The sequence below is a fragment of the Halichoerus grypus genome, chromosome 9 (assembly GCF_964656455.1).
Source record: "Halichoerus grypus chromosome 9, mHalGry1.hap1.1, whole genome shotgun sequence".
Classification (NCBI taxonomy): Eukaryota; Metazoa; Chordata; class Mammalia; order Carnivora; family Phocidae; genus Halichoerus; species Halichoerus grypus.
The window spans coordinates 51,732,519-51,757,622 of NC_135720.1; the positions used below are offsets into that span (position 1 = coordinate 51,732,519).

The following is a 25,104-nucleotide window of genomic DNA, read 5'->3' on the forward strand; positions in this document are numbered from 1 at the left end:
GGGCAGGGCCCAGGTCCTGGTTCTTTTTTTTTTTTTTTTTTAATTTTTTTATTGTTATGTTAATCCCCATACATTACATCATTAGTTTTAGATATAGTGTTCCATGATTCATTGTTTGTGCATAACACCCAGTGCTCCATGCAGAACGTGCCCTCCTCAATACCCATCACCAGGCTAACCCATCCTCCCACACCCCTCCCCTCTAGAACCCTCAGTTTGTTTTTCAGAGTCCATTGTCTCTCATGGTTCTTCTCCCCCTCCGATTTCCCCCCCTTCATTCTTCCCCTCCTGCTACATTCTTCTTTTTTTCTTTTTTAACATATATTGCATTATTTGTTTCAGAGGTACAGATCTGAGATTCAAGTCTTGCACAATTCACAGCGCTTACCAGAACACATACCCTCCCCAGTGTCCATCACCCAGTCACCCCATCCCTCCCACCCCACCCCCCACTCCAGCAACCCTCAGTTTGTTTCCTGAGATTAAGAATTCCTCATATCAGTGAGGTCATATGATACATGTCTTTCTCTGTTTGACTTATTTCGCTCAGCATAATACCCTCCAGTTCCATCCACGTCATTGCAAATGGCAAGATCTTATTCCTTTTGATGGCTGCATAATATTCCATTGTGTATATATACCACATCTTCTTTATCCATTCATCTGTTGATGGCCAGGTCCTGGTTCTTCTGGTGCTCATCAGTGTCTGGCCCACTGCCACACTTGACTTAGTAATTGTTGATCATTAACTTTAATTAGTTTTTGGTTGAATTTTTACTTGGTTTGGGAGAAGGCTCTATTGAGAATCTTATGATAACTAGTATTAGGTTTCCATCTTTAATCTTTTGGGAAACAAAATGAAAACTGAGAAGCAATCTCAAATGGAATACCTTCTCCCAGTTGGCTTTGGTGTAGAAGATGGTGAGGTTTTACCGTCATAGGTAATTAAAACCATGGAAAGGACAACTTAGGAAAGCATGACACTCCACCAATATAAAATTTATCTCAAAGGGCAAACTTTATTATTTTTTTTCCGAAGGGCAAACTTTAAAATATTTACTCACTTGATCTGAAATGAGTCCATCATGTTCCTTGGGACTTTGAACCCAATACTGGGGAGTTTCTAAAAGCGGAATAATGTCTACGTCTATTAAAATGAAAAATACCACCCAGGCTATGAGGGATAGTTTTACAATAGGGTGGAGTTTCTCCTGAGAGGCCCTAAATGAACACACGGAGGAAATATTTATGCTGTTGCCACCAGAGGCCTGAAATATTGTGCCTAATTTTCAATATGCAGGAGGGCTCTGTCGATGACCGATGTTCATCCACGGCACTCACATGAGGGGGACCTTATTAGGGCCAAAGTTTTGATAAGTCAAAATCTCTGACACTCAGCGAAGGCAGAGAGTCTAAATCCGGCTTCCCTACCTAAAAGCCCCACCTGGGCAACATGACACCATGCACACCAAAGTGACTATCAGCCACCATGAACAAGGCCATAGATCTGATCTGCTTTTATTAAACTGGTTGTCTGTGGAGCTCACAAGTTGGCTGGAGAGAAAGTTTGCTAGATCATTCGGTTTAGAGAGCTCATGACAGAGGCTCTCAGCTTTGTGCCTGTCCCAGCCTGTGAAGTCATTCCACAGGAAGACCTTGACAGAAATGCAGCCCTTTCACATCTGGAGTTAAAGGGGAAGGGAGAACAAAAGACTTCTTGGAGTGAGACAGAGTGTCACAGATGCTTTATTTACATGCGTCACCATCTCTTTTACAAACTAGATTACGGTTTTAAATGGAATACACAAGGCAATATCTACAAACACCAAGAAAAGTTAAGTACTGCATCTCTATTTCATTTGGAAAGGGGAAGATTCCCAAATCAAACTGGTTTTGATTCTTGAGAAGAGAGGTGGTAGAGTTAATTCATGGCAACATATGGTTGGACAAAATCCTCAGCAAGAATGCAATATGATAGTGTTCGCTTGGAAAGAAAGGATGAGGTGCTTCAAACCAAAGTACCAACTGCTGGACTCTTAGGTGTTTGAATATGGCCATGCACCATATTTAATTCTAGTTTGAATGGGGCATGAGCAAGAAATTGAAACAGGTAAGACAATTTTACAGATACTGTATACAGATTTTTTTTTCCATTCATGCAACTTTTTTTTCTTAAAAAAAGTTAAACATGTGAAGCCAAAACGCACAATATATTTTTTTAATATTAACTTATTTTTCTGGTCCTCCTTCACATCTGTTTACATTTCCTGTGTACATAATGTGCTAGGACAAGTATACGCGAGAAGACTGATTGCCAGGCAATGAGATAATTTTAGAGAAATAAGTGATCATACACATAGTTTTTTAAAAGCAGCCACACAAATAATTCTGGAGTGTGGCAGAGGCCTCAGAACCAATCATTCATCAAAGAAGAATACACACAAAATTAAACAAGAGGAAAATATTTCATTCATTCAAACTGCATAAAATGTTATCCACCAAAGATTTAGATCAAATAGGATATACTCTTTTCAGTTCCTTGGGCGTCTGCGTTAAGATCTCGTGTGCAGACAGGATTTCGCAAGGCCTTCACTATCCCCTCACTGCCCCTGCTGCCCCCAGTCTTCAGGACAGGCTGGCTTTTTCGTACCTCTTTGCCAGTGATTGCATTTCTACAAAAAACTCTGCTAAGTCAAAAAATACAACAGTATGCCTAATCATACATGTTCCCCAAATACATCAAGAAAAAGGAAATCAGAGTTAGAGCTATCAGGGTTTTGCTTCTGCGTTCAGAGAGAAAGGGTGACATTCCCATTTCCCTTTAGCAGCCCATGGCATTAGCACATGACACAGGACTGGCTGTCTGACCGCTTTACTCTTGACAGTCTCCCCAAGAGATTCCAACAGTCCTCTTTCCATAAGCGGGGTCCACTGGGTGTAGGCCAAGTCTGTCCCTACTGTCTTCAACAAGATCGGAAGCCACCTGAAAGGGCACCCTGAGACTGGGCAGAGCTGTCCTGAGCTGTGAGTCGTGAGGTCCTCCCCTCAGGGTGCTCAAGTGCCACACACAGAATACCCAAACTCAACACCACACACACACACACACACAGCCCATCTTGTATCACACGTGTGTGTTACAGTATCACTGTCCACTTGCACAATCCTCCCGTTAACAGGAAAGACAAACTTCTGAAATTTTTAAAAAATATATGTTTCAGCAATCATCCTATTGCAGAGGATGCAATAAAGTAGATCGAGCTCAGCTTCATTCACAGTTAATGGGTGAGCTGAACCTGGCAGGCAGCTCTCACACCAGGACAGAGAAGGCTGATGATAAAGCTCTTTTCTAACTTTGGTACAAGGTATCTGGTGCTGGAGCCTGAAGAGAGAACAGAACCCAAGAGTGCATGTCATGTTTTCAACATTAGTTACTCTTCTAATTTCCCATTAAAAGTGGACGGCTCCCTAGAGCAGCTTATTTAGAGGCTGAAGATAACCTGGAATAGTTCTCATCAGGATGCAAACATTACAGCTGCCAGGCCCCTGGAGGCGAAGTATTCCACCCAGATGCTCCAGATCAGAAAACTTACTGTGAGGGACCCATGACAATGAGAACTCCACACGGCGGCCAACAGTTGGCCCTTCCTGAGAGCAGAGTCTCAGTGTAAGAGGCGGAGGTCTTAGGCTGCACCTCTGCCCTGTCTGGCCACCGCAGAACCTGGCGAGTGCGGGGGTGAGGGGTGGGGGTGGGGGGGTGTCGGGCCTCTGGGTGGACAGTCAGCCAGCAGTGGCCAAGGCTGAGAGTGGTGCTGCTGTGATCCTGGATGGGCCTAACTATTCCAACTCCCTCCCAAAACTGACGCTGGCACTCAACTTTGTCCTGACCTCAGCTCTCCACAATGCTCTACAAGTAGATGCTATTTGCATTATTAAGAAACAAAAAACCCAACAAAGTCAAAGCACCCCTCCCCCTCCATTTTCCTGATGTGCTCTGTGGCTGCCCTGCTCTCAGACCTCCTCTGTCCCTCCCTCAGCTGTTTTCAATTAAATTATAATCTGGTTCTAGGACATTTTGTAAGACATTCTGCCTGAAATTTAACAAACACTGAGAAAAAAGGAGAATGAGATGCCACATGTCTGAAAAGAAGTCAACATTTTAAAGTTGAAACATATTTGAGAGTTGCTTTTCTTACTCCCAAAGTAGCTCCCAGGGTCTATAAAACTGCAAAGGCAAATTAGCTATTTTGTTAGTTTGCTGTTTCTTTGAGTTCAGGAGAGAAATTCTCAGGGCCCTCATGCTGTAAGCACTCCGGGTTCTCCTCGTATCTGACCTCCCTTCACCTTTCCCTCCCTGCGGCTGCTGCAGCTGAGTCCCATCGGCACCCCCACCAGGGCAGCATCACCTAGGAACCCAGACGGGCAGCCTCCTTTCAGTGATACTGGACAGTTCTTGCGTGCAGGGGACTACCAAAGAGTCAAGGAAGTGGCTAGCATTATTATAAAGAATACAGTAAGCAAAAGTCTGTCTCACTGACAAGCAGACCACGTGAATAGAATACATATTTTTAAAAATTATACATACTTTTAAAATGAAGATTATAAACGTGTAGCAGTTTAGAAAAGGCAATACGCTACAGGCCTACTATAACCACAATTGCACGACAATTTACAGATTCAGTAAAAGGCAGGGTGAAATCAACAGGGCCATCACTCAAACATGACAACCCAAGCGAGGCGGGAGAGATGTGTGACAATACCAAATGGAACTTTCATTATGCTAGGAGCTGTTATCACCACCATTATCACCCCCAGAGGAATTATGAAGTGAAGGTGCACAAGGGGTCCCCTGGTGGCCGGTGGTAGGTGCAGGGGTCGGGTGGCACGTCTGTGTTGGTGGGAGGGAGTCAGTGCCCACTGCACGGTGCAAGCGTCAGCGAGAACTCATGCAGGGAAGTCTGTGCTGAAATACTAGCCTGTATTCCTAACGTCCATGCAGAATGTTCCATTTTTGTACTGTACATGATAAAATTTATTTATACATTTATATACCTAATGCTTTTTATGCAAAGAAAAGAGTCTTCATATATCACTTTGGAGAAGTATGCATATGCTGTGCTAATCAGAGCTTCATTACACCAGTCTTTCATATGTACCTAAGGTGTTCCCAACTATTCTGCCTACCAAAGAGGGTAACTAATATAATCCCACTTTCCAGGTTCAACAGAAAGCACCTATACAGCACCATAACTTTTTGAAAACAAAACAAAATGAAATCCATAGAAGCAGAAAGGTGGAGGGAAAAAAAATGTCAAAACTGCCCTATCTTGTACTTCCATTGTGTCACTTGTACAATTACAATCTAAGCTTTTATATATATAGATTGTGTGTGTGTATATATATAAAAATCAGTTTGTATGCTATTGCCTCTCACTCATACATGTCTAGTAGATCCGATTATACACAGCAAGGCTGAAAATAATCAAGGGTATTTTAGGAAAATAGTGACTCTGGTTTGTACTTTTCACACATTTCTCACTATAGGCTTAATGCTCACCTGTAAGTTCATTTCTTCTGCAAAGCAAAACAGGACTACTTTTCTTTTTCTTTTCTCCTTAAAACTAAATCCTTTAGTGGCATTTGGCAATGAGTGGGCAGCTGAGCTGACTTCTTTCTTGAAAAGATCCTAATTTCTAACCAGCATACCATCACTATTCACTGCATCAGCTGAGGATAATGCCAGGAGACCAGAGGCCCGACTGCTCTGGCAACTGCAGACCAGGTGCTGGGGGTCTCTCCCCGCCCCCCCCCAGGCCCCTCACTCAGAACGAAAACACACTGGGTCGAATGCAGCACTCCATTCGTTGGGCCTATGCAGGGGTCAGTCCTGGACTGGTGCGCACGGCAAACAGTTGTGCCATTGTTCAGGTTTTAGAAAAGCATAGTTTTCTACCAAACAAAAGAAGAAAGAAAATCCCCCTCTGGTTTATGTAATTTGTTAGTTTATGGAGTTCCAAGGGCTCAAATGCTTGTGATGCCCAAAGCTAGAAATAGTAACTGGTACAACATTTTCCTTCTGTTTTTAAATTTGCCAGGGGAAGGATGATTAACATTTTAACATAAAAATACTGCAAGTTAATGCATGTGAAAAACTCAGAAAGTCAAAGGAAAACAAACACAAAAATGACACTTAAAACATCCCATAAACCATCATGATATGAATACGCCACAGAATCGCCAACAGGAGCTCATGGTGTGCTCTGAACGAGGGTGGGTGGTGCTGACAGGGTGCTGTCCTTCGCTGGCAGGTGGCTCATCACCCTGTACAAGGAAGATTTTGCATACTTTATATAGAGAGTTCTGTTCCAAGGGTAAGTGCTTCACCCGGGGTAAGGGGCCTTTAACAGTCTCTGCTGGGTTAGGAAAATGGTGCGGGATTCACAAAGGTGTTAAGCTGTAAACGGTATCACTGTCCACTTGCTGAGAGCAGATTTGGCAAAGGGTTTCTCTGTAGGTCTTGTGTCAGTTTGAGGGTCTGCAGGAGGAGAAAAGAAAACCAAAGATGATTAAGGACATTCAAAAAGCAATTGTAGGCACCTCCGGGTCATACTTCACCAGCCTCCTGTCTCCTCACCTCACCTCCGAACTAAGGGTACTCACAGGAAAGCTGTTTTGCTACACTAGCTTCAAAGGTCTGAAAACCTAAGGACAAAGCATGGAGACTACTTACCGTATTTCTGGGCTTGATTACAAGATGCTCTCAAGTTGAAAAAGCCTAGAGGAAATGAGGTCATTCATCTTGGGAGGTTAAAAAGAAAGGCAAGTTAGGGGTGTTTTAGTAGGCCCTTTCTTTTTTTTTAATATCTCTAAGATTGATTGATTGACTGATTTGAGAGTGCGTGTGCACGCACACGTGATGGGTGAGAGGGGGCAGAGGGAGAAGAAAAGAAGTTGACTCCATGCTGAGTGCAGAGCCCAATGTAGGGCTCAATCTCATGACTCTGAGATCATGACCTGAGCTAAAACCAAGAGTCAGACGCTTAACTGACTGAGCCACCCAGGTGCCCCATTAGTCAGCCCTTTTAAGTAAGTTAAGTAAGTCAGGGTGCAGATGGGATTTTGCTCTAGACTTCTGGATTGAGGGGTATCCTGGGACATGGAACTTTCAAGCTGAAACGAGAAAAGTTGGTCACCCTAAGCAGACCAGCCTATGCCTTTCTGGTTCTCTCCCACTGGCTATATGGACTAACCGACCTTGTTTACCATCAATACCAGGGGAGTTGAAATGGCCATTTTCCACAAAGGCTTACTCAGTCTGCACTGCTGGATTGAGATCATCTTGACTTCCCTTGCTTTAATTAAAGGAGTAAGTTATCTCTAAATGGGATGTGTGGGAATTTTTTTTTTTAATATTAAAGGTCTGCAGAGAAAAAAATTATCTAACACACACATATGGCCAAGAAACCCTCCCACAAAACATCTCTTTAACAGTTAACAATTTATTATTATTTTGCCTTCAACAGTCTTCAATGGTGAGGCACAAAAGAGGTCCTCTCAGACCATCTGAATTTACATGTCTGAGCAGACTTCCTGAGACCTCTGAGCCCAGAAAAGTTAAAGGACTAAAAAAAGTATACTCACAGAGATGTAGCTAAAAGAATTAACAAAACAGGGGCGCCTGGGTGGCTCAGTCGTTAAGCGTCTGTCTTCGGCTCAGCTCATGATCCCAGGGTCCTGGGATCGAGCCCCGCATCGGGCTCCCTGCTCTGCGGGAAGCCTGCTTCTCCCTCTCCCACTCCCCCTGCTTGTGTTCCCTCTCTCGCTGTCTCTCTGTCAAATAAATAAAATCTTAAAAAAAATAAATAAAGGAATTAACAAAACAGACCTCAGGACGTAAGACCCTTGGTTTACGGAGACAGTGTCAGCCGTCACCACAGGGAAAAAATGGCTCTAGGCCAAGAAATGGATAGAGAAGTAGGAGGGAAGCAAGGTGAGTTCACACCATCTTCTCATCAGAGAAGGTAAGCAAGTCATGAAATGTGCACCAGTAAGCTCACATATACGTTACACATCTGCTTTCCACTCTTTAGACCAGATATTATCATAGGTTCATTTGGAATTTTCACAAATGTACTTACGACTTCAGTCTCTTCTATGGCTGGGCTGGCTGGCAATCTTACCTTTCACTACCAATATTCATAAAGACAGCAGGGCTTAGTATTGGTAATGATGCAGAACCATGGTCACAATTACCCTTGCTACAGCTCCAAACAGAAGCACTTAGGGGTTTTATCAGAGGCAGCAACAATAAAGAAGGAAAAAAGGCCCCTTGTCCCCCACCCATCCCCGGTATTTAATTTCCCCAGCTGATGGATTTTTTTTTGCTTTGTAAAGGTACTAGACAATATTATCCTGGACTTGTTGGCTTCAGAGCAAGAAAAAGCTAAAACAGGGGTGGCTGAGTTGGTTGAGCACCTGCCTTCGGCTTGGGTCATTATCTCAGGGTCCTGGGATCGAGTCCTGCATTGGGCTCCTTGCTCAGCGGGGCAACCTGGCTGGCTCAGTCAGTGGAGCATGTGACCCTTGATCTCGGGGTTGTGAGTTCAAGCTCCACACTGGGTGTAGAGGTTACTTTAAAAAAAAAAAAAAAGGCAGCTAAAACAGATACCAGATCTAAGTATCTGTGAAGAATTTAGCCTCCTAGAGCCAGCCAGTGCTATTCTCGCTACTCTACCTGGAACCCCCGAGGAGTGAATGGATAAGGGTACAGACATGGTTCTTTGGAAGGGTATTCAGTTTTTTCCTTCCCAGTAACACTTAATAAACCACAATCTAACATCACTATGCGATTAGTCATCAAGGACTATACTCCCCAGGTGCCAAGAGAGAAGCTGTAAAGCACTACCTAATTCAGACCCCATCCTGGTTCCCTCCGGTATTAATTATTCAGCCATGGAAACCAGTGCATACTGGGAAGGTGACACACTTCATTCCCCAAGTACAGAGGCAGAGCATGCAGCCTGCTCCTATGCTGGAGCTGGGTCAGCATCGGAGGAAAGGAGGCAGAGGGCACCTATAACCCCCCACATGGCATCATTCTAAGCAGAACAGGGCATCAGCCCTGAAACCAGGGGCAGGAGGCCCACACTGAGCCAACAACAATCCCCAGGCCAAATAAACATTCCCTCATCAAAAGGCCCAGAATCTTCAGGGAACACCATCTTTCAAAAGGAGATGCACTGATCAGGACTCCTTCCATTTCTGCAGAATGAGCGTGGGGCCCCCTGTGGCACTAAGTCCCGGCACTCCCTGGGGGTCTCCCAGGCCATGCCTCTCAGCCTGCAAGGGAAACTTTGTGTGCTTAGAAGGGAGCCAGGAAAGGAGAGGCCCAGTTCCAAGGCAGCTCTGACAAGGACAAATGTAATGAGGAAATCCCACTCCACAGGACAGAAAGGTGACCTGTTTTCTCTGTGATAGAAAGCAAATACATTATAAAATATTGTAAAAATATAAAGAAATCAGATAAATGTTGAAGAGAAATACAAGCATTCTTCTTTAAAAGAAACACCAGAATCACCATTCACTAGGAAGACCTTATGATTAAAAAGAGTCACAAAGAACACAGCTCCTTATCTGCCTTAGATTTTTAGCCATTCTTTGGTGACTCTGTTTGCACATGTTTATCTGACTCCATCAATGACGGAAAGAATAGAGGGAGCACTTTAAATGATGACACCAGCTACTGAGCTGGGAATTTAATGATACTTAGGTTGGGTACAGGTGTGGTGGGTTTCAATGAAGCTCTCCCATTCTTAACATTGTTTAAAATAAGATGTTTAAGTATGCTGATGCTGATTCTAAGTTTAAGAACACATCAGATTTAAGCAAAACATTTGGAAGGAAAAGGAAGCATACAGCTGAAGGGAATTACAGCTATCACTTTGCAGTTACTAGGCAATAGGCCAACTAACAATAAATATGAAAGTGCCCTAAAAAAAAAAAAATGTTGTCCTGTCCCATCAGTGACTTTCATTAATGGGGAGACGGTCCCCTCTCTTCCCCCCTGTGCCCAATAAATAAGTTTGAAATCAGACTGTTGATACAAGGAAAATGAAATGGGGAAGCCAAATGATGAGACCTATTCTAAAAATATCTATGGATGCTGTCATCTGGTCTCTGGTGAGAGTAAGTCCCTCTATAATCTTGGCATCTGTAGGGAAGACAAGTTTCTGCCTAATTATCACCACTAAATCACATGATGTTCTAAGAAAGGGCAACGCCTCCAAAAAACTCTACACAAAACATAACAACCCCAATCAACTTTAATCTGGGAATAAAACATAAAAGTTCCTACTGCTGTCCTCCCACAACTTAACTCCACTGTGACAAACGTGGATTTCTCAGCAGTGTTTTTATCTTCTTGGCACAGAGGAAAGGAATAGGACGCTAATACCAAATATGACACAGAAGGAAAACAAGCCAGTAGCATGAAACTCTCACATCCACAAATCCATGAAGGTTATCCACTGCTTTCCTAGCTAAAACAAAAGATGTTTGGAAGACGACTGCCTGAAACACAAAATTAAAGTGAAACACCAATTTTCCTTACTCTTTAAACATAAAGATAATTTAGGCCAAACCTGCAATCCCCAGGACAAGCTGGGGACTAAATATGGAACATTTAGGACAGAAAAGGAAATGAATCAATGTTCACTCGATCTGACAGGGAAACCTCATGTGGAGTTCAGAGAACAGGTGTGGGCTTCAGACTATGAATGTTTCCACCCCTGAGGAGAGAGCAAAGAAATGCCTGCCTGCCACCATCCCTGCTTTGCTCCCAGAGGGATCTCCGGGACACCCAATCCATCACGAGCCACAACCATTTGCCACCATCCACCTAGGCTTTTGGAGCTGGTGTCACCCCAGGAAAAACGGCATTTCTGTGGATCTAATTCTGGAGCGCCAAAATGGCAGCAGTTCCCTTGGAGTCCATCTTCACAGCCAAAACATGGAACAGCTCAAGAAAACACCTAATGGGTACACCACTTCAGCTTAATTTGGTAATTTTTCAGTATCTCCCAGGTTGGAACGGGAGACAAAGACTTACGGAAGCACGGGAAAGCCAGCCCAGTGGTCACTGTGGCAGCAGGCGCCTGACAGATGAAAATCTAGCTCTCGGCCTGCAATGCTGGCCAAACAGTGCCATCCTCCAGGACTGCCAGAGAAGGGGAATGAGGTGGTGCAGCTCTATAAAAATACATTTTGACAAATGCTGTCAACTTGCCACTTTAGATACGGAATAGTTGATGAGGGAAACAGGATAGGTATGGAGGTTTTGGCCAGGCTGGAAGCCAAATTTGTATTCAGTTTGAGGAGCCTCAGTAAAGGAAAGTCAAGTTTCTAGGAAATGTAGTCCATAGGCACAGATGCCTTTTTTTTAAAGGTTTATTTGAGAGAGAGAGAATGTGTGCACACGTGTGCACGCGGGAGTGGGCGGGTTGGGGTGGGGGGAGGCAGAAAGAGAAGGAGAGAAATCTCAAGCCAACTCCCCTCTGAGCTCGGAGCCTGACACAGGGCTCGGTCTCACAACCCTGAGCTCATGACCTGACCCAAAATCAAGAGTCAGATGCTCAACTGAATGAGCCACCCAGGTGCCCCTCAACTAATAAGATTTTTAAAAATTAATTTAAAAACTTAAAAAAGTATTTAATATTTACCTTCTCCCATCTTTTCTGTATATCCTACCATACACATCCTTTATTACAAGGACCAAAATTAACAGTCTTGCTACTCTAACTCTCAGATTGCTATCACTGCTTTAGTGATTCACCACTTACAAACAAGAGGGAACTGTACAGGAAGAAATGTGTAGAGCCATAAACCGTGACCCGAATATCACATGTTTATGTTTGCCTGTGTGACTCTTCACTGCATTTACTGGCGGGGGGAGGAGATGATTGCGAGTGTGCAGCCAACGCACTGCATCCCTGGGACTTGGGACTGCAAGTGTAGGTCTAGTGTGCCAGCCCATCTAAGGGCTCCACAACCAGCTACAGAAGAAAAGGGTCTCCAAAGTCTTCTTTTCCTGCTTTAGATATACAGGGTTTTGAAGACCATCTAATTTTTCCACAAGTGATTCTGAAATTGAAAACACAGAATCAGCTGTTTTAGTTCCACAAATAGACCAAACCACTCATCCACCTGTAAGGTAAGACCAGGACATGCAGGTGACTCAGGTGGTGGCCAAGAAGCAACAATTCTACCAGTGCAGCAGAAGAAGGAAACCAAGAAGGGAACTGAAAGGAGGGTCTCAGGGGTGGCTCCAAGACTGACAAAGGACCGCCCTGAGCAGCCTGGCCAGGAGTGCAGACTCCAGGAGTGAGGTATGGGAGGCCCTCATGTCCCTGCTCAGCCTGGTTAAGCGCCTGGAGCTCCCTTCCATGGGGTCCCCTATCCCAGCCAGCAGGCGACCTGAACTGAACGAGCTGGACAGAGAGTGCTTTGGCTTGAGGCATTCAGGCAGCAGGCATAGGGACACCTTCTACCATATCTGTAGGTATGTTGGGCTGTATTGCTTTCTGATCATTTCTGAACATACAAATGACCAATCAAAGTTCCAATTAATTACAGTGGCAACATATACATGGAGACCCACTGGAAATTAATTTAAAATTTCAACCTCAGAACCTCTGGCCTTCTCTTCTTGGCCATTAAATTTCCTTAAGGAGTCAAACACTCCACACAGACATGAATACTTAAAAAAAAAAAGAAAGAAAGAAAGAAAGAAAATCTTATGATCCAGACTTCTTTCATCAGAGAGAAAGAGACAGAGGAAGAAGGGGAGGGGAGGAGGGAGAGAGAAGACATCCTGATACGCAAACCTTCAATCAAACCAAGACTGGCAATTAACGTTTTATCCTCCGGAAACACTGGGATTACCTTCTGAGGCTTCCATGACTAAGTAATTCTCGTTTAATAAATGAATATCATAGATTTTAGCCAAAAAGAGGTTATTAAAAAGAACAGGAAATCTAGAATTATAGAGTACGGTCCACATCTATTACTGGGGAAGAAAAGCAAAGCACAAGAGCTGCACCCAAGTGCGCAGTTCTGCAGGAAGTGGACCGTTTCAGTTCCAAGGCTGGTCCTGCTTCTTTGGGAGGAAAGCTCCTGGGGAAGAACAGCCCATTTTCTCTGGGTTTTCACTGAACTTACAGTTGGAAGAGATCTTAAGGGCACAGTGACCACATGTTCTGAATCCCAAACTGTGTCACATTAGCCAGTAAGGGGGTAAACCACCGACCCCGGGGGGGGGGTGTCCATGGCCAGATCACTGCCAGCACCAGGCTATTTATTGTGTGGCAACTTTCAGCTCTCAAGAGAGCCCTAGGGGGGCTGGAACAGCTCTTTATTTCTCTGCTTTATTTCTGCGGCTTGGGATGGGCTGGCAGTGAGAAGGGCAAGATCAGATTTCTAGGCTCCCAACCAGCAGGAAGAGGCTACACTAAAAGGGAGCAGAGAAGGGGCAGGGGGAGGCTGTTCCCTCCGCAAAGTGCTACCAGCCTTTTGGGTACTGACAGACACCCCAAGGAAAGCTGAAGCCAGACAGCTAGGACTTCTCAGGCAATCCTTTAAAGATGCTAAGGGAATACTCTGGGTACCACACACAAACCTCCTCATTCCATCTATGTCAGAAGTGCCCTGTTCGTGAAACAATAGTTTCTCTCATGGGTACCTCCAAATTGGTAGGCAGGACTTCTAGGGGGCATCCAAAGTTTCACACAACAGCCAACCGCTATACCTTTTTAATAAAAAGAAACCAGACTCATTCTAGTTTATTGAGGAAAGTACTTGTTCTTTCTGCCAACAGTGTAAGATTGGCTTGGCTGCCTCCCTGATTCTGTATTAACCTCTGGAGCCACTGTCAGTAACAATAAACATTAAGTAGCTCTTTAAAAGTTGCCAAAGGACATTAACCCATATAAGAGCTCTGTGGGGTAGGTCTCCATTTTAACCCCATTTCACAGATAAGTAAACTGAGACTGAGGGAGATGAGTGACTTAACTCTGACACATAGCCATGAAAATGGCAGCCTTCTGCTACAAAATCCCACAGCTCCTCTGCCGTACCACACAGATGATACTTAACTTGGAGTGGGTTGTAGGGCAGGCTTTTTAAACCCACGGTTCCCACCACAGCAGAACCCCAGTGACAGCGAGCTGAAGTGGGTGGCTGGTTCATGTCTTTAGGGGTTTCCTTAGAACATGGGTCCTATGGTTTCTTGATCAAAAAGGATTTGACTCAAGATATCAAATAAATTTAGGAAATATTGCAATCCTATACTAGAAGGTTCATAACATGTATTAAATTTTAAGGCTCTGAGAAGCCCGACTGGCAACAACCCTATTTCACTTTGTTTAACATGGTATTCCTCAAACTTATTTGACCACAGAATGCATTTTCAAAACAATGAATCATGGAACACTATATCAAAAACTAATGATGTACTGTATGGTGATTAACATAACATAAAATAAAATAAAATTTAAAAAAAGAATGCATTTTCTACTTAATACCCATAATACCTTGAGGATCTAGTATTCTGTGGAACACTGAGAAACACTTATGGGACCTCTAAATATCAGAAGTGTCACACTAATTTTCAAAAAATTTTAATTAATTTTAGTTTTTCGAACTTTAAACTTCAAAACAATTTGGAAGATGGGGGAAAGCAATGTTTTTACATCAAACGAACACATCCACAAAACCAGGGTGAAGTGGATGATGTCTCTTATGAGGTGGGGAATCTCCACTTGGAATGAAAATCCAGTGTTAGAACATGCATCACCAAGTCAGGAAAAGCAAGCAGTCCGCAAACATCCTTCCATCTGCCCCAGGAACAAGGCGGAACCCTAGCCCATCTCTCCACTGACAGCACAGAGGTAGATCCCGACAAGCCCCTTTCTCCCATCTCTATAAAGAAAGGGCAGACTGTGAGAAGCACAGGTGGCACCTGGGGGAAGACTTTACTTGAGAAAACGTTATTTATGAGATGCTGAATATTGAGCATTATGAACCCTGGAAAAAGAAGCATTTAACGGAAGCTTAAAGTTTACAAGAATTCCCAGTAGTAATTCAGGTGATTTTCACCCCATTTATTCATGCTCCATATAAGCTCTGTGGCCAAAGAGACCTTGCAGAAAGCCATTTATAAATGCAACTGCTTGAAGTGAGAGTCACTCAGGCTCTGTCCCTGTGCCCCAGAGGAGCAGCCTCAGTGCTGGATATCACTGCTTTCTAGGGAAAAGAATGTGTGTAAGGAGTGTACCAGCCTCTGCATAGAAAACCCCTTCACAGCTGTTGTCAATTTTCCTTTACTGTTGTCAACACTAAAAAGATCCGGACAGCCATTCTCAACGAATGACAGTTCAGACTTCAGGCTTTTTTAAGGTAAGAAAGAATAAAGATCCCTGCAAATGCAGAATTCTTGAGACGGCATATTGTAACCACAGACTAAGACTACAGCCCCAAGTGCAAGTAACAGAGTATATTCTCCATGCCATACTTACAGATTCATACTTATCATACGTTACACTGCGTAACACAGAAATATCTACAACAAGAAAAAAACATGATACAAATAGCCTACATTGCCTGTATTTGGTTAGAATTAGTCCTATTCCCCAGCATGAATACATAACAGAATCAGAGCATTCAGATATCAGTTCAACAAGTATCAAAAATTTGCTCCTTTTGGAAAGCAGCCTAAACATAAACTCCATAACATAAATGGCCTCCAACACTAGATCCTGACATTCCCACACTAGTACACCACTGTTTCTTTATAATTCTGTACCATCACGTATCTCTTACTAGGGCCACTTCACAGACAGAATGTTAGGTTTCGGGTTTAAAATTACATCTACTATGCACTTTTGAAACTCTATGAGTCTATCCTCATCTGACAGACGAGAAGCCTACTATTGTGAGAGACTCACTGGTGATGTGCAGAAGCAGGGAGAGAACTATACCTCCGCTCTCCAGCTGGGCCTTTTCTGGTTGATGTCTTCCAATCTTTATCGCAAAGTGGTTTAAAACTAAATACGGGGCTGCTCCCTAATGGGGTCTCCAAATGCCAAAAAGATGAAGATGAATGAAAGAGCTTGTGAACTTAGGCATCTTTTGACCTCAAAACAACAGTGAGACTGAGGCTGCCCACCCTCTGAGGAGACACACATCAGACACAGGAGGGCTTGCTGGGAGCTTGGCCTTGCAACAACACCAGCTCACAACATCTCTGCTGCCAACTTGCAAGTATGTGCACCAGGCTGTAGGAGAGAAGACAGTGCCCTTCACACCCCAGTAGCTGGCACTCATAAAAAGGTATGGTTATTTTTTTTTCTTTTCCAGATAGGTCAAAGGATTTTACACATGGTCTAAGATGAATGACGTGTGTGAAACACCCAGCCCTCCAGAGGAGCACCTCTCCACAGCTCTCTAGCAAGACTGTCTATCAACTGGACAGAGCTGCTCCATTAACTCCACAACCAGAGGGCTCTAATTTAGGGTCACATGACCTTCTGTTAGGCCAGGAAGTGAGTCTGGAGAATACCATGACTACTAGTGAGAAAAAAAAAAGCCAAACCAAAAATGTCTTGGGAAGCTGGGGTGCTCAATTTGGGAGAAGGGAGGTCTGAGGTGGTGACCTCAGGCCGGTTTTGCAAATTTAGGAGAGTCACAAGTTTAAAAGTAAAGAATATACTTCAGGACATTTGTGCTCCTGGCTGGTTAGAGGAGTAATTCATTCCAAAGCAATATGGAAATCCTAAACTCAGACACCAGACTCCCTCAAAGCCCCTGTCGTCTTTAGGATGTTTCTTCTCTTGCTCTGATCACACTGAGCTGGTTTACCTTCAGGAAATTTTGGTGACTTTTCATTCTTAAATGAAAAAATATCTTCTCAAAACAATCTCCCCAAAATGTTCTGAGAACATTAGGGCATAATAATAAAATGCATTATCCCAAAAGTAGTTCTTTATCATCCAAATAATAATTCATTAAATATGCCTTAAAATGTATTTACATCTCCCTCAAAATATTTTTATATAATCTTTCAGAAGTATACATACACAAGAAAGGTCTGCTATTGAACTACATTGAAAAAGTAGGTAAGAATTGATAGTACGTTTCCTTCTGAACTACCTCTTCTCAATGAATTAGAAAGTAGCCTCCTTACAACTACACCAAAATTAAAACTTACTTGGGTCATTAGAAGCCACAATCACATTCCACTTCTTAAAGGAAGACAAACTATTTATTCTTCTAAAAGCCAAATATCTATATTTCTCAAGGCCACTCTTCACCAGTCTGAGTTCTGGTATGGGACTGAACTGGCTGGCATGCAAGCGTGTCACCCTATTTAGCTTCCATTACAGTCTTTTTACCATCTCAAGGGCTATTAAGTGACTGAAAACAGATGTCTGAGTTCCATTAGGGGCCTGCTTATGCCTGGGAAGCTGAGAAGCTTTAGCATCACAACACTCTTGACATTCCCCTTTCTACAACTACCCCGTGAACTGCACTGAGCTCACCATAGGAGACCCTTGTAATTCCTTCCCAGGGGCAGAGGGTTAAACAAGGCTCAGGTTTTAATGGCTTTGAATCCCATTTCCCCTTTACACCATTTAAAGAAGGATGTAAGAGGCTTGCCGAGATGTTTTTAAAAGAGGAGCTGGGGCACAGAACAGAGTCTTTGAACATGGGTAGGGTCTGGGGGTACGAACCTGTCAGAATACCCCAGTGCTCACCTTACTTCTTAAGGAGAGTTTCAGGGCAAGCCTGTGTATTATCTGCTCCACTGGCTCCAGTTCAGAGCGCTTCCTATTTTTTTCTACCTAGAGAAAATTAGGGAAAACTATCACAGTTCAAGACATTCAAGAAAGACGGATTCTGGGTCCAGCTGTGTGACCTTTGGCAAACTACTTAACCTCTCTGGGCTCCCTGCTTACTCATCTGTCAGTCAGTTATGTTTACCTAATTACACTATACATATTTCAGCCCACTGCAGTTTTACAAAACACTTTCACATACTTCAGTGCATTTGATTCTTATAATAACCCCAAGAAGTGACAAGGGGGTGATTATTCTCATTTTATAAAACTGGAAATTGAGGCTCAGAGGCTAAGTGACACACTCCTGATAGCAGCCAGAAAGTAGCAGAAGTGGAACTGAACCCTTGATTTCTTTTTTTTTTTTTTTTTTTAAAGATTTTATTTATTTGACAGAGAGAGACACAGCGAGAGAGGGAACATAAGCAGGGGAGTGGGAGAGGGAGAAGCAGGCCTCCCGCCGAGCAGGGAGCCCGATGTGGGGCTCGATCCCAGGACCCTGGGATCACGACCCGAGCCGAAGGCAGACGCTTAACGACTGAGCCACCCAGGCGCCCCTGAACCCTTGATTTCTGATTCCAGTAAAGTATTTTTCTTATCACATCATGTGTGATCTTTCTGGTTCCAACAGTATTAAAATGCCACAATTTAGAAAATCTCTGCTCCCATTCCCAACCCATGTCACTGTTTGGAACCTGACCTCACTTAGACTTCGGGGAACAAGAAGCACATGAGCAACTGCTCTCTTTCTCTCTCACATAAAAACTGTTTTCAATTTAATTCTTTTGCTCTTTTAAATGTGTAAAAGCTGAACACTAACCAATAAAGACAATTAGTACTATGGTGAAGAATCTAACAGATCTTGCTTTTGGTGGAAATAGTCATGCATGAAGGAGTCCAGAATATATATTCTACAGTTAAATTAGAAGTACCTGCAAATTGTTACTTTACTGGAAAAAGATGAAGAAACCATAACATCGAAGATCGACAATGGTAATGGTGGACTTGAGAGGCTAAGAAGGTCCTCTGGTTGGGTCCTTAACTTTGAAGTTTGTGTGACCTAAGGTCCCCCTCCCTCCCCTTCCATTCTATCCTCATCCATCCATCAAGTAGGGAGACCTGTGTCATGGGTAAGCGAGGGTGACTGGATACAAAGAAGAATGAAATCTCTGAATGTGTGTATGTTCTTTTTACTCGCAGTAAAATTCCTGAGCTGTCAGCAAATTGTGGGGAGGGGCACCTGATGGCCCTGTTTGACGTGGAGATGAAATGGCTGGGAGCCACGTTACTGTGTACCACTGCTCTGTGGTTCTCAATTTCTCAATGTGGAATAAAGTTCAAAGTAAATAAAAGTCAGCCTCCCCCCCATCATCCCCACTTTGTTATTAAATGCCATAGCATTGGGCACTGACCTGCTTTGCCCACTTCCCCTTTCCTCAGTGATCCTTCAGCCTGGCACCCAGCTCTGAGATGAGGCCTGCTTAGCACCAGTGAAGTTCCCCACGTTCAAACCAACAACATTCTGTGTGGAGATGAGGGAATCAAAATTAAAATCCAACCCATCAGCATCCATGAGTTCGCTACGGATAATGGACTCCATGTCACATTCCAAGCTCCCATTGAACATGTCCAGGTCCAAGTCGCTGGGGAACTTCTCATGGCCCATGACGGGAAGGTTTGCACTAGTTGAGTACAAGGAGGAGCCTGAGAGAGAGTCCGAGAGGGTTTGCATAGACTGGCTGACAGAAGACTGTTGCTGGTGTTTAACTGACCCAAGGCTGCTGGAGTCGCTCAAGCCCATGTTGCTGACAGAATTCGACAAGGCACGGCTGCCACCGAGAGCGCCCTGGGTTTGGTGCTGGTGGTGGAGCAAGTTCTGATTGACCAAACTCCCCTGGTTAGGCTGGGCGGCAAAGGACATCATTGGGTCATTTCGAAGCATCACGTTCCGGCGGGAGTTCTGGGCAGACACAGCGGTGCTGGCCTGAGACATCAAGGGGTCCGACTGGGTCATCATGACATCGCTGTGGCTGAGTGAGTCTGAAGTGAGCAGGTCCTGGAGTGTCTGGTTGCCATAGTGTGACATGGAAGAGAAGGTAGCTGGCTTGTTCTCTTGGATGGTCTGCATGGGAGACTGGCGCAGGGAATTCAGAGACGAGGGTCCAAACACTGTGCTGTTAAAGGAGCCAGTTGGAGAACCCAGGCCGGAGCCCTTGGTAGTATATGGGAAGCTAGAGCTCCGCTGCATGAGCCCTCCAGTGGGCGATGGCTGGGATGATGGGAGGGTGATGTTATCCAGCAGGTCATCCATGAGGTTGTCAGACAGGCCATCATTCAGATTCATGGTGCCCGCCATGTCGGTCAGCCGTGGTAGCTCCACAGTGCATGGCTTACTTACAGAGGGTGAGAGGCTAGCGGAGCTGCTGTAGAGCATGGGGGAGAGTGGTGCATCATCATCCTGGACGTCATCCAACTCTGTGCTCGCCAAGATGGGTGACAGGCGGCCGCTGACGGTGCTGGCATTGGAATTGGTGCGTGAGCGGAAGTCCGTCCACGCATCCAGCTCATCACTGCTGCGTGACGTGGGGCTGCCAGGCCACTTGGTGAGCTGGGAGGGACTGTCATCTGCTGACTCAGGGGCTGTCTGCAGGGCTGCCTTCTTCTTGGCTGCACGGCCACGGCTCTTGGTATACTTGTTGCTGTTGTCCATGGACACAGCCCGCCGCCGGGGTGCCTTCCCGCTCTTTCCCCCATCAGGGTTGATGATCCACCAAGAGCTCTTGCCGGTCCCCTCATTCTGGACCCGCATGAACCGGCTGTGCAGTGATAGGTTGTGCCGGATAGAGTTCTGCAGAGAGAAAGGAAAATGCAGAATATGAGACAAAAGGGTCCAAAACTTAGGCACCCAGAAGAGGTAGTTAATCAGACTCATTTCAGGGCTGGGGGACTCCTTAACTTTGGAGGTTTAAAAAAAAAAAAAAAAGACAAACATTTGTATGATATGCCCCCCCACCCAGGTTGGAATTCAATGACAACACTGTCAATGGCCAAGTTTAGTATTTAGGAGGTGGGAGATGGTTTCATATCCAGGAGATGCTGGACATGTGTAAAGCTCAATGATGTTGTTTTCCCCAAACTCCTAAATTTTGTTGTCCCTTCTATAATTCTATTTCCTATACTGAAGTTCACACTTATAATTTATTACCACAGCACTCTCTCCCTGCACTTTGCAACAAACCTCCCTGGCTCTCTAAGGGTAATTAATCACTTGGGGGGCCATTTTGTTCTCTTATGGTTCCCTCCTCCACTAGTTTAAGGCAGCATCTACCTTTTCTTAACCACGTCTATAAACTCAGAACTGGTGTAAATTGTTACCGATCCCTTCTATGACTCCACCTCTTCTTGCCATAATTTCACACCTGTCCAACAGGCATGAGAAAAAAATGGTAGAGTAGGATTTGCTGAGTTGACAGAAATAGGCAAGTCTTCCATTCAGAACAATTCCAAATAATTTATATAGATACCCCCCTCAAGGCAATGATCTGAGCATAGTAACTTCCTTCCAAAGAGTACAGCATGGAAAGGAGGGGAAAAAGTAACTTTACAGTGGAGACACAAACACTATCTCAGGTGATCAAGGTCAACATCAGTAAGGCTAAGTCATGTTGATAATATGCATTCTTGATGTGATGAAAATGGCACCCTCTTTTGTAGTCTTCCTTCTAAAACCCATCACACCAGTCTAATTATGAGAAAAACATCAGAAAAATTCCAATTAAGGGACATTTAAAAAAATGCCTGCCTGTTCAGTGTTCCTCGAACCTGTCAGACCCATGAGGAACCTAAGGAAGAATGATGATTAAATGTAATGTGTATCCTGGATGGGATGCTGGAACAGAAAAAGGACATTAGGTAAAAATGAAGGAAATCTGAATAAAATATGGACTTCAGTTAATAATAATGTATCAGTATTGGTTCATTAGTTGTGACAAATGAACCAAACCTTAGATTAAGGTAAGATGTTAACAATAGGGGAAAATTGATGTTGGGTATACGAGAACTCTCTGTACTAGTTTTACAACTTTTCTGTATTTCTAAAACTACTCTATATTAAAGGGTAAAAAAAAAAAGAAAGAAAGAAATAGGGCAAAATATCTTCAAAATCCTAACAATTGCAGCCATCTTGCAAGATCCTCCTCTTGGCTTGGTAGATAAGCCTGGTTGGCTGGGATGACCCAGATCCACTCCTATCTCTGCCACTGATCAACCATGTGACCTTGAACAAATCATTTAATCTGTAGGCAACAACTTTACTTCTCTACCTTCATTATAGCCATAACAACATCCAAACCATCCCTCCCTGACAGGGATGATGTAAGAATGATATATGATAATATACTTCAGGAACCGGTCATGCTACCAAGTCAGGGTGTTTTCATTGCTATTATAGAACACACAGTACACATGGTGGAGAGAGCTCATCACCTGATGTGGCCTCATTCTAATCTGTAAAATGCCTCATGTGCAGTAAAAGAGAGGAGCTGATGGTATTCTCCACATCTGCAACAGCACCTACAGGCCAGATGAGTTTTTATTTGCAAGTTAAAGACAAAAGGTATTTCCTGATGCTGTATATTAAATACAATCCTAAAAGTTACCATAGTTTTTAAAAAATTGGCAATCACTAACTGTATTTATGTAGAAGATGCAAATACATGTGTTCCCCCAGAATGTTTTTAGAACACAGAAAATCAGCAGGATTTTACCATAAGCAAATAACCTGTGTTTCCCATATTTATGTTCCCAGCAAGGAGGGCCTACAGCTCAGGTTGGGCAATGAACATTTGCAACCATGGGTCATATGTTGGCATTTCTATGATGGCCATAAAGACACATCTGAGAGAAAAAAACAGGGAATATGCTATGCTGAGTATCTGATGAGACAAATGTTGCCCAGGAGACTATATACTCTGATTCCCTTTTACTCTTATGGTTTTTGAAAGAATAATGGCATCTCTACTAATGGTTCAGAAATCACATTTCTTTAAAAAGCAAAATACTTTATAAATCAGATATGAAGCATGCTCTTGAAATTCACTCTGCAGGGCTCAAAATGCAGGTAAGTGCAAGGTGGTTCTACTATCTGAGTACTCAGATGACTAGATCCATTAAATAAAAAACTTAAACTTCTTGGTGAAAAAACAGGAAGGTTCTGAAGCTCTGTGGGAGCAATGTGCAACCCTGGCCAGCCCACTTAGCTCTAGATTTTGGAAAGAGTTCATATCAACATCTAGGATTAACAATGACCAATCTTATGTACTGGGTTACCTCCCCCCCTTAGAAAGCACTTAGGAGGGGCGCTTGGGTGGCTTAGTCGGTTAAGCATCTGCCTTCGGCTCAGGTCATGATCTCAGGGTCCTGGGATTGAGTCCCCATTTGGGTTCCCTGCTCAGCAGAGTTTGCTTCTCCCTCTCCCTCTGCCCCCACCCCCCGCTCGTGCGTGCACATGCACGCACGTGTGTGCTCTCAAATAAATAAAATTTAAAAAAAATAAAAATTAAAAGCACTTAGGGAACAATACATATTTTTTAAAAGATATTTATTTTAGAGAGAGAGAGAGAAAAAACATGAGCGGGGGAGAGGGAGAGAGAGAATCTCAAGCAGACTCCCCACTGAGCGCTGAGCCCGACGAAGGGCTCAATCCCAGGACCCTGAAATCATGACCTGAGCCAAAATCAACAGTTGGACGCTTAACCAACTGCGCCATCCAGGTGCCCAACAATATATACATTTTTTAAATGTATTTTTACATTTAAACTCTAAACCTGAACCAAACAGGAGGAAAAAAAAAAAAAGCAACACTGTAAAAAAACTCCAAAATGCCCTATGTGAATTTTCTAATGGTCATCTATTACTACAACTCTAAACCTCAATGTATGTGTATAATTTAGTAAAATTTACAAGCTACAATTCGTTAAAATTTGGAGACAGAAATTAAGCTTCTGGAAGGGCATGTGGTAAAGGGGCTGGCATACCCACATCTAGGACCAGAACTGCAGGGTGTCAGGGCCCAGGTCCCTGATCTCAAGGGTTAAGAAATGAGAGCCTGCCTATTAGAGCACTGCCAGTTACTGGGCCATAACTTTTAGATTCATGGTCTCTAATCCTCATAATAAACCTGCAAAGTTGGTAACAGTGCCCTCGTCATATATATGAAGGCTCAGGCTGAGAGATATTAAATAACTTAACACAAGGTCACACAGCTAAGTGTCTATATAACCCAGAGTGAAATTTGTTTTCCAGAACCCAATCCAACGCTTTTACTATAACTTTTCACAGCTTTGTCACCAAATTATTTAGAAGTCATTGAGCTATTTGTGCCAACTTAAAGAAACATTTAAGAAAGAAGGATATAAAAGGCACAACCTTATTCTGCTCAGAGAAAAAGCTTCCCTCTGGGGGAGCTTGGGTGGCTCAGTCAGTTAAGGGACAAGACTCTTGATCTTGGCTCAGGTCATGATCTCAGGGTTGTGAGATGGAGCCCCGTGTCTGGGCTCTGCGCTGGGCATGGAGCCTGCTTAGGATTCTCTCTCCCTCTCCCTCTGCTCCCCAGGCCCCTGCTCTCTTTCTCTCTTAAAAAAAAAAAAAAAAAAGATTCCTTTCCCAAAAAGAAGAAAAAAAGCACAACATTACTATAATTTTGTTTATGAAATAGGGATAATAATTTGATGGGTCTTTTCTAAATTAAATTTTTTTAAGGAAGGTCTTTCAGAAGAACCGATCTGAAAGTGAAGGCTCACACAGCCCCTGTTTGTACTTGTTTACTAGGTGGCCATAATAGCATTCACTCTAGGGAGAGCGCAGTGGTCACCATACAAACCAACGTTAACTGCCCTTAGATTCTGAAATAAAACCTGACTTCTTAAATCGGTGATTAGCTTCAGTTTCCAATCTTTGCTCAACTCCTGTTTTAGAGGTTATTAGTAGCAGAATGCATGCCCTAAGGCATATTACCTACACAACACTCTGACAGGTTTTTCCAGTTACATTACTAAGACAACACAAAAGCTGCCACCAGCATTGTGACAGTCCCCTATCTCAGCAGCCTTTATCCATACTGGCTGGTCAGCTTTCCATTTACAAAATCCATGATCTGAAGATGGGCCACTGACAGAAGGCCAATGAATAGGGCCCCTCTGTCCATTTCCAGTTCAAATGT

General features: G+C 43.6%; 1 protein-coding gene across 4 annotated transcripts in view; it reads right to left on the bottom strand.

Moving 5' to 3' along the window:
• Positions 1-1,730: 1,730 nt before the first annotated feature.
• FOXO3 (forkhead box O3) overlaps positions 1,731-25,104 on the bottom strand; it is a 123,531-nt gene continuing 100,157 nt past the window's right edge. For 3 of the 4 annotated variants that reach the window (XM_036075288.2, XM_078054905.1, XM_078054906.1), the window contains 2 exons: positions 19,298-20,733; positions 1,731-6,532 (listed from right to left, as the gene is read on the bottom strand). In XM_036075288.2, coding sequence (XP_035931181.1) covers positions 19,333-20,733 — 1,401 coding nt within the window. In that variant the 3' untranslated portion in view covers positions 1,731-6,532; positions 19,298-19,332. The remainder of the gene's footprint in view (positions 6,533-19,297; positions 20,734-25,104) is intronic. The other variant, XM_078054907.1, reaches the window with a different exon arrangement.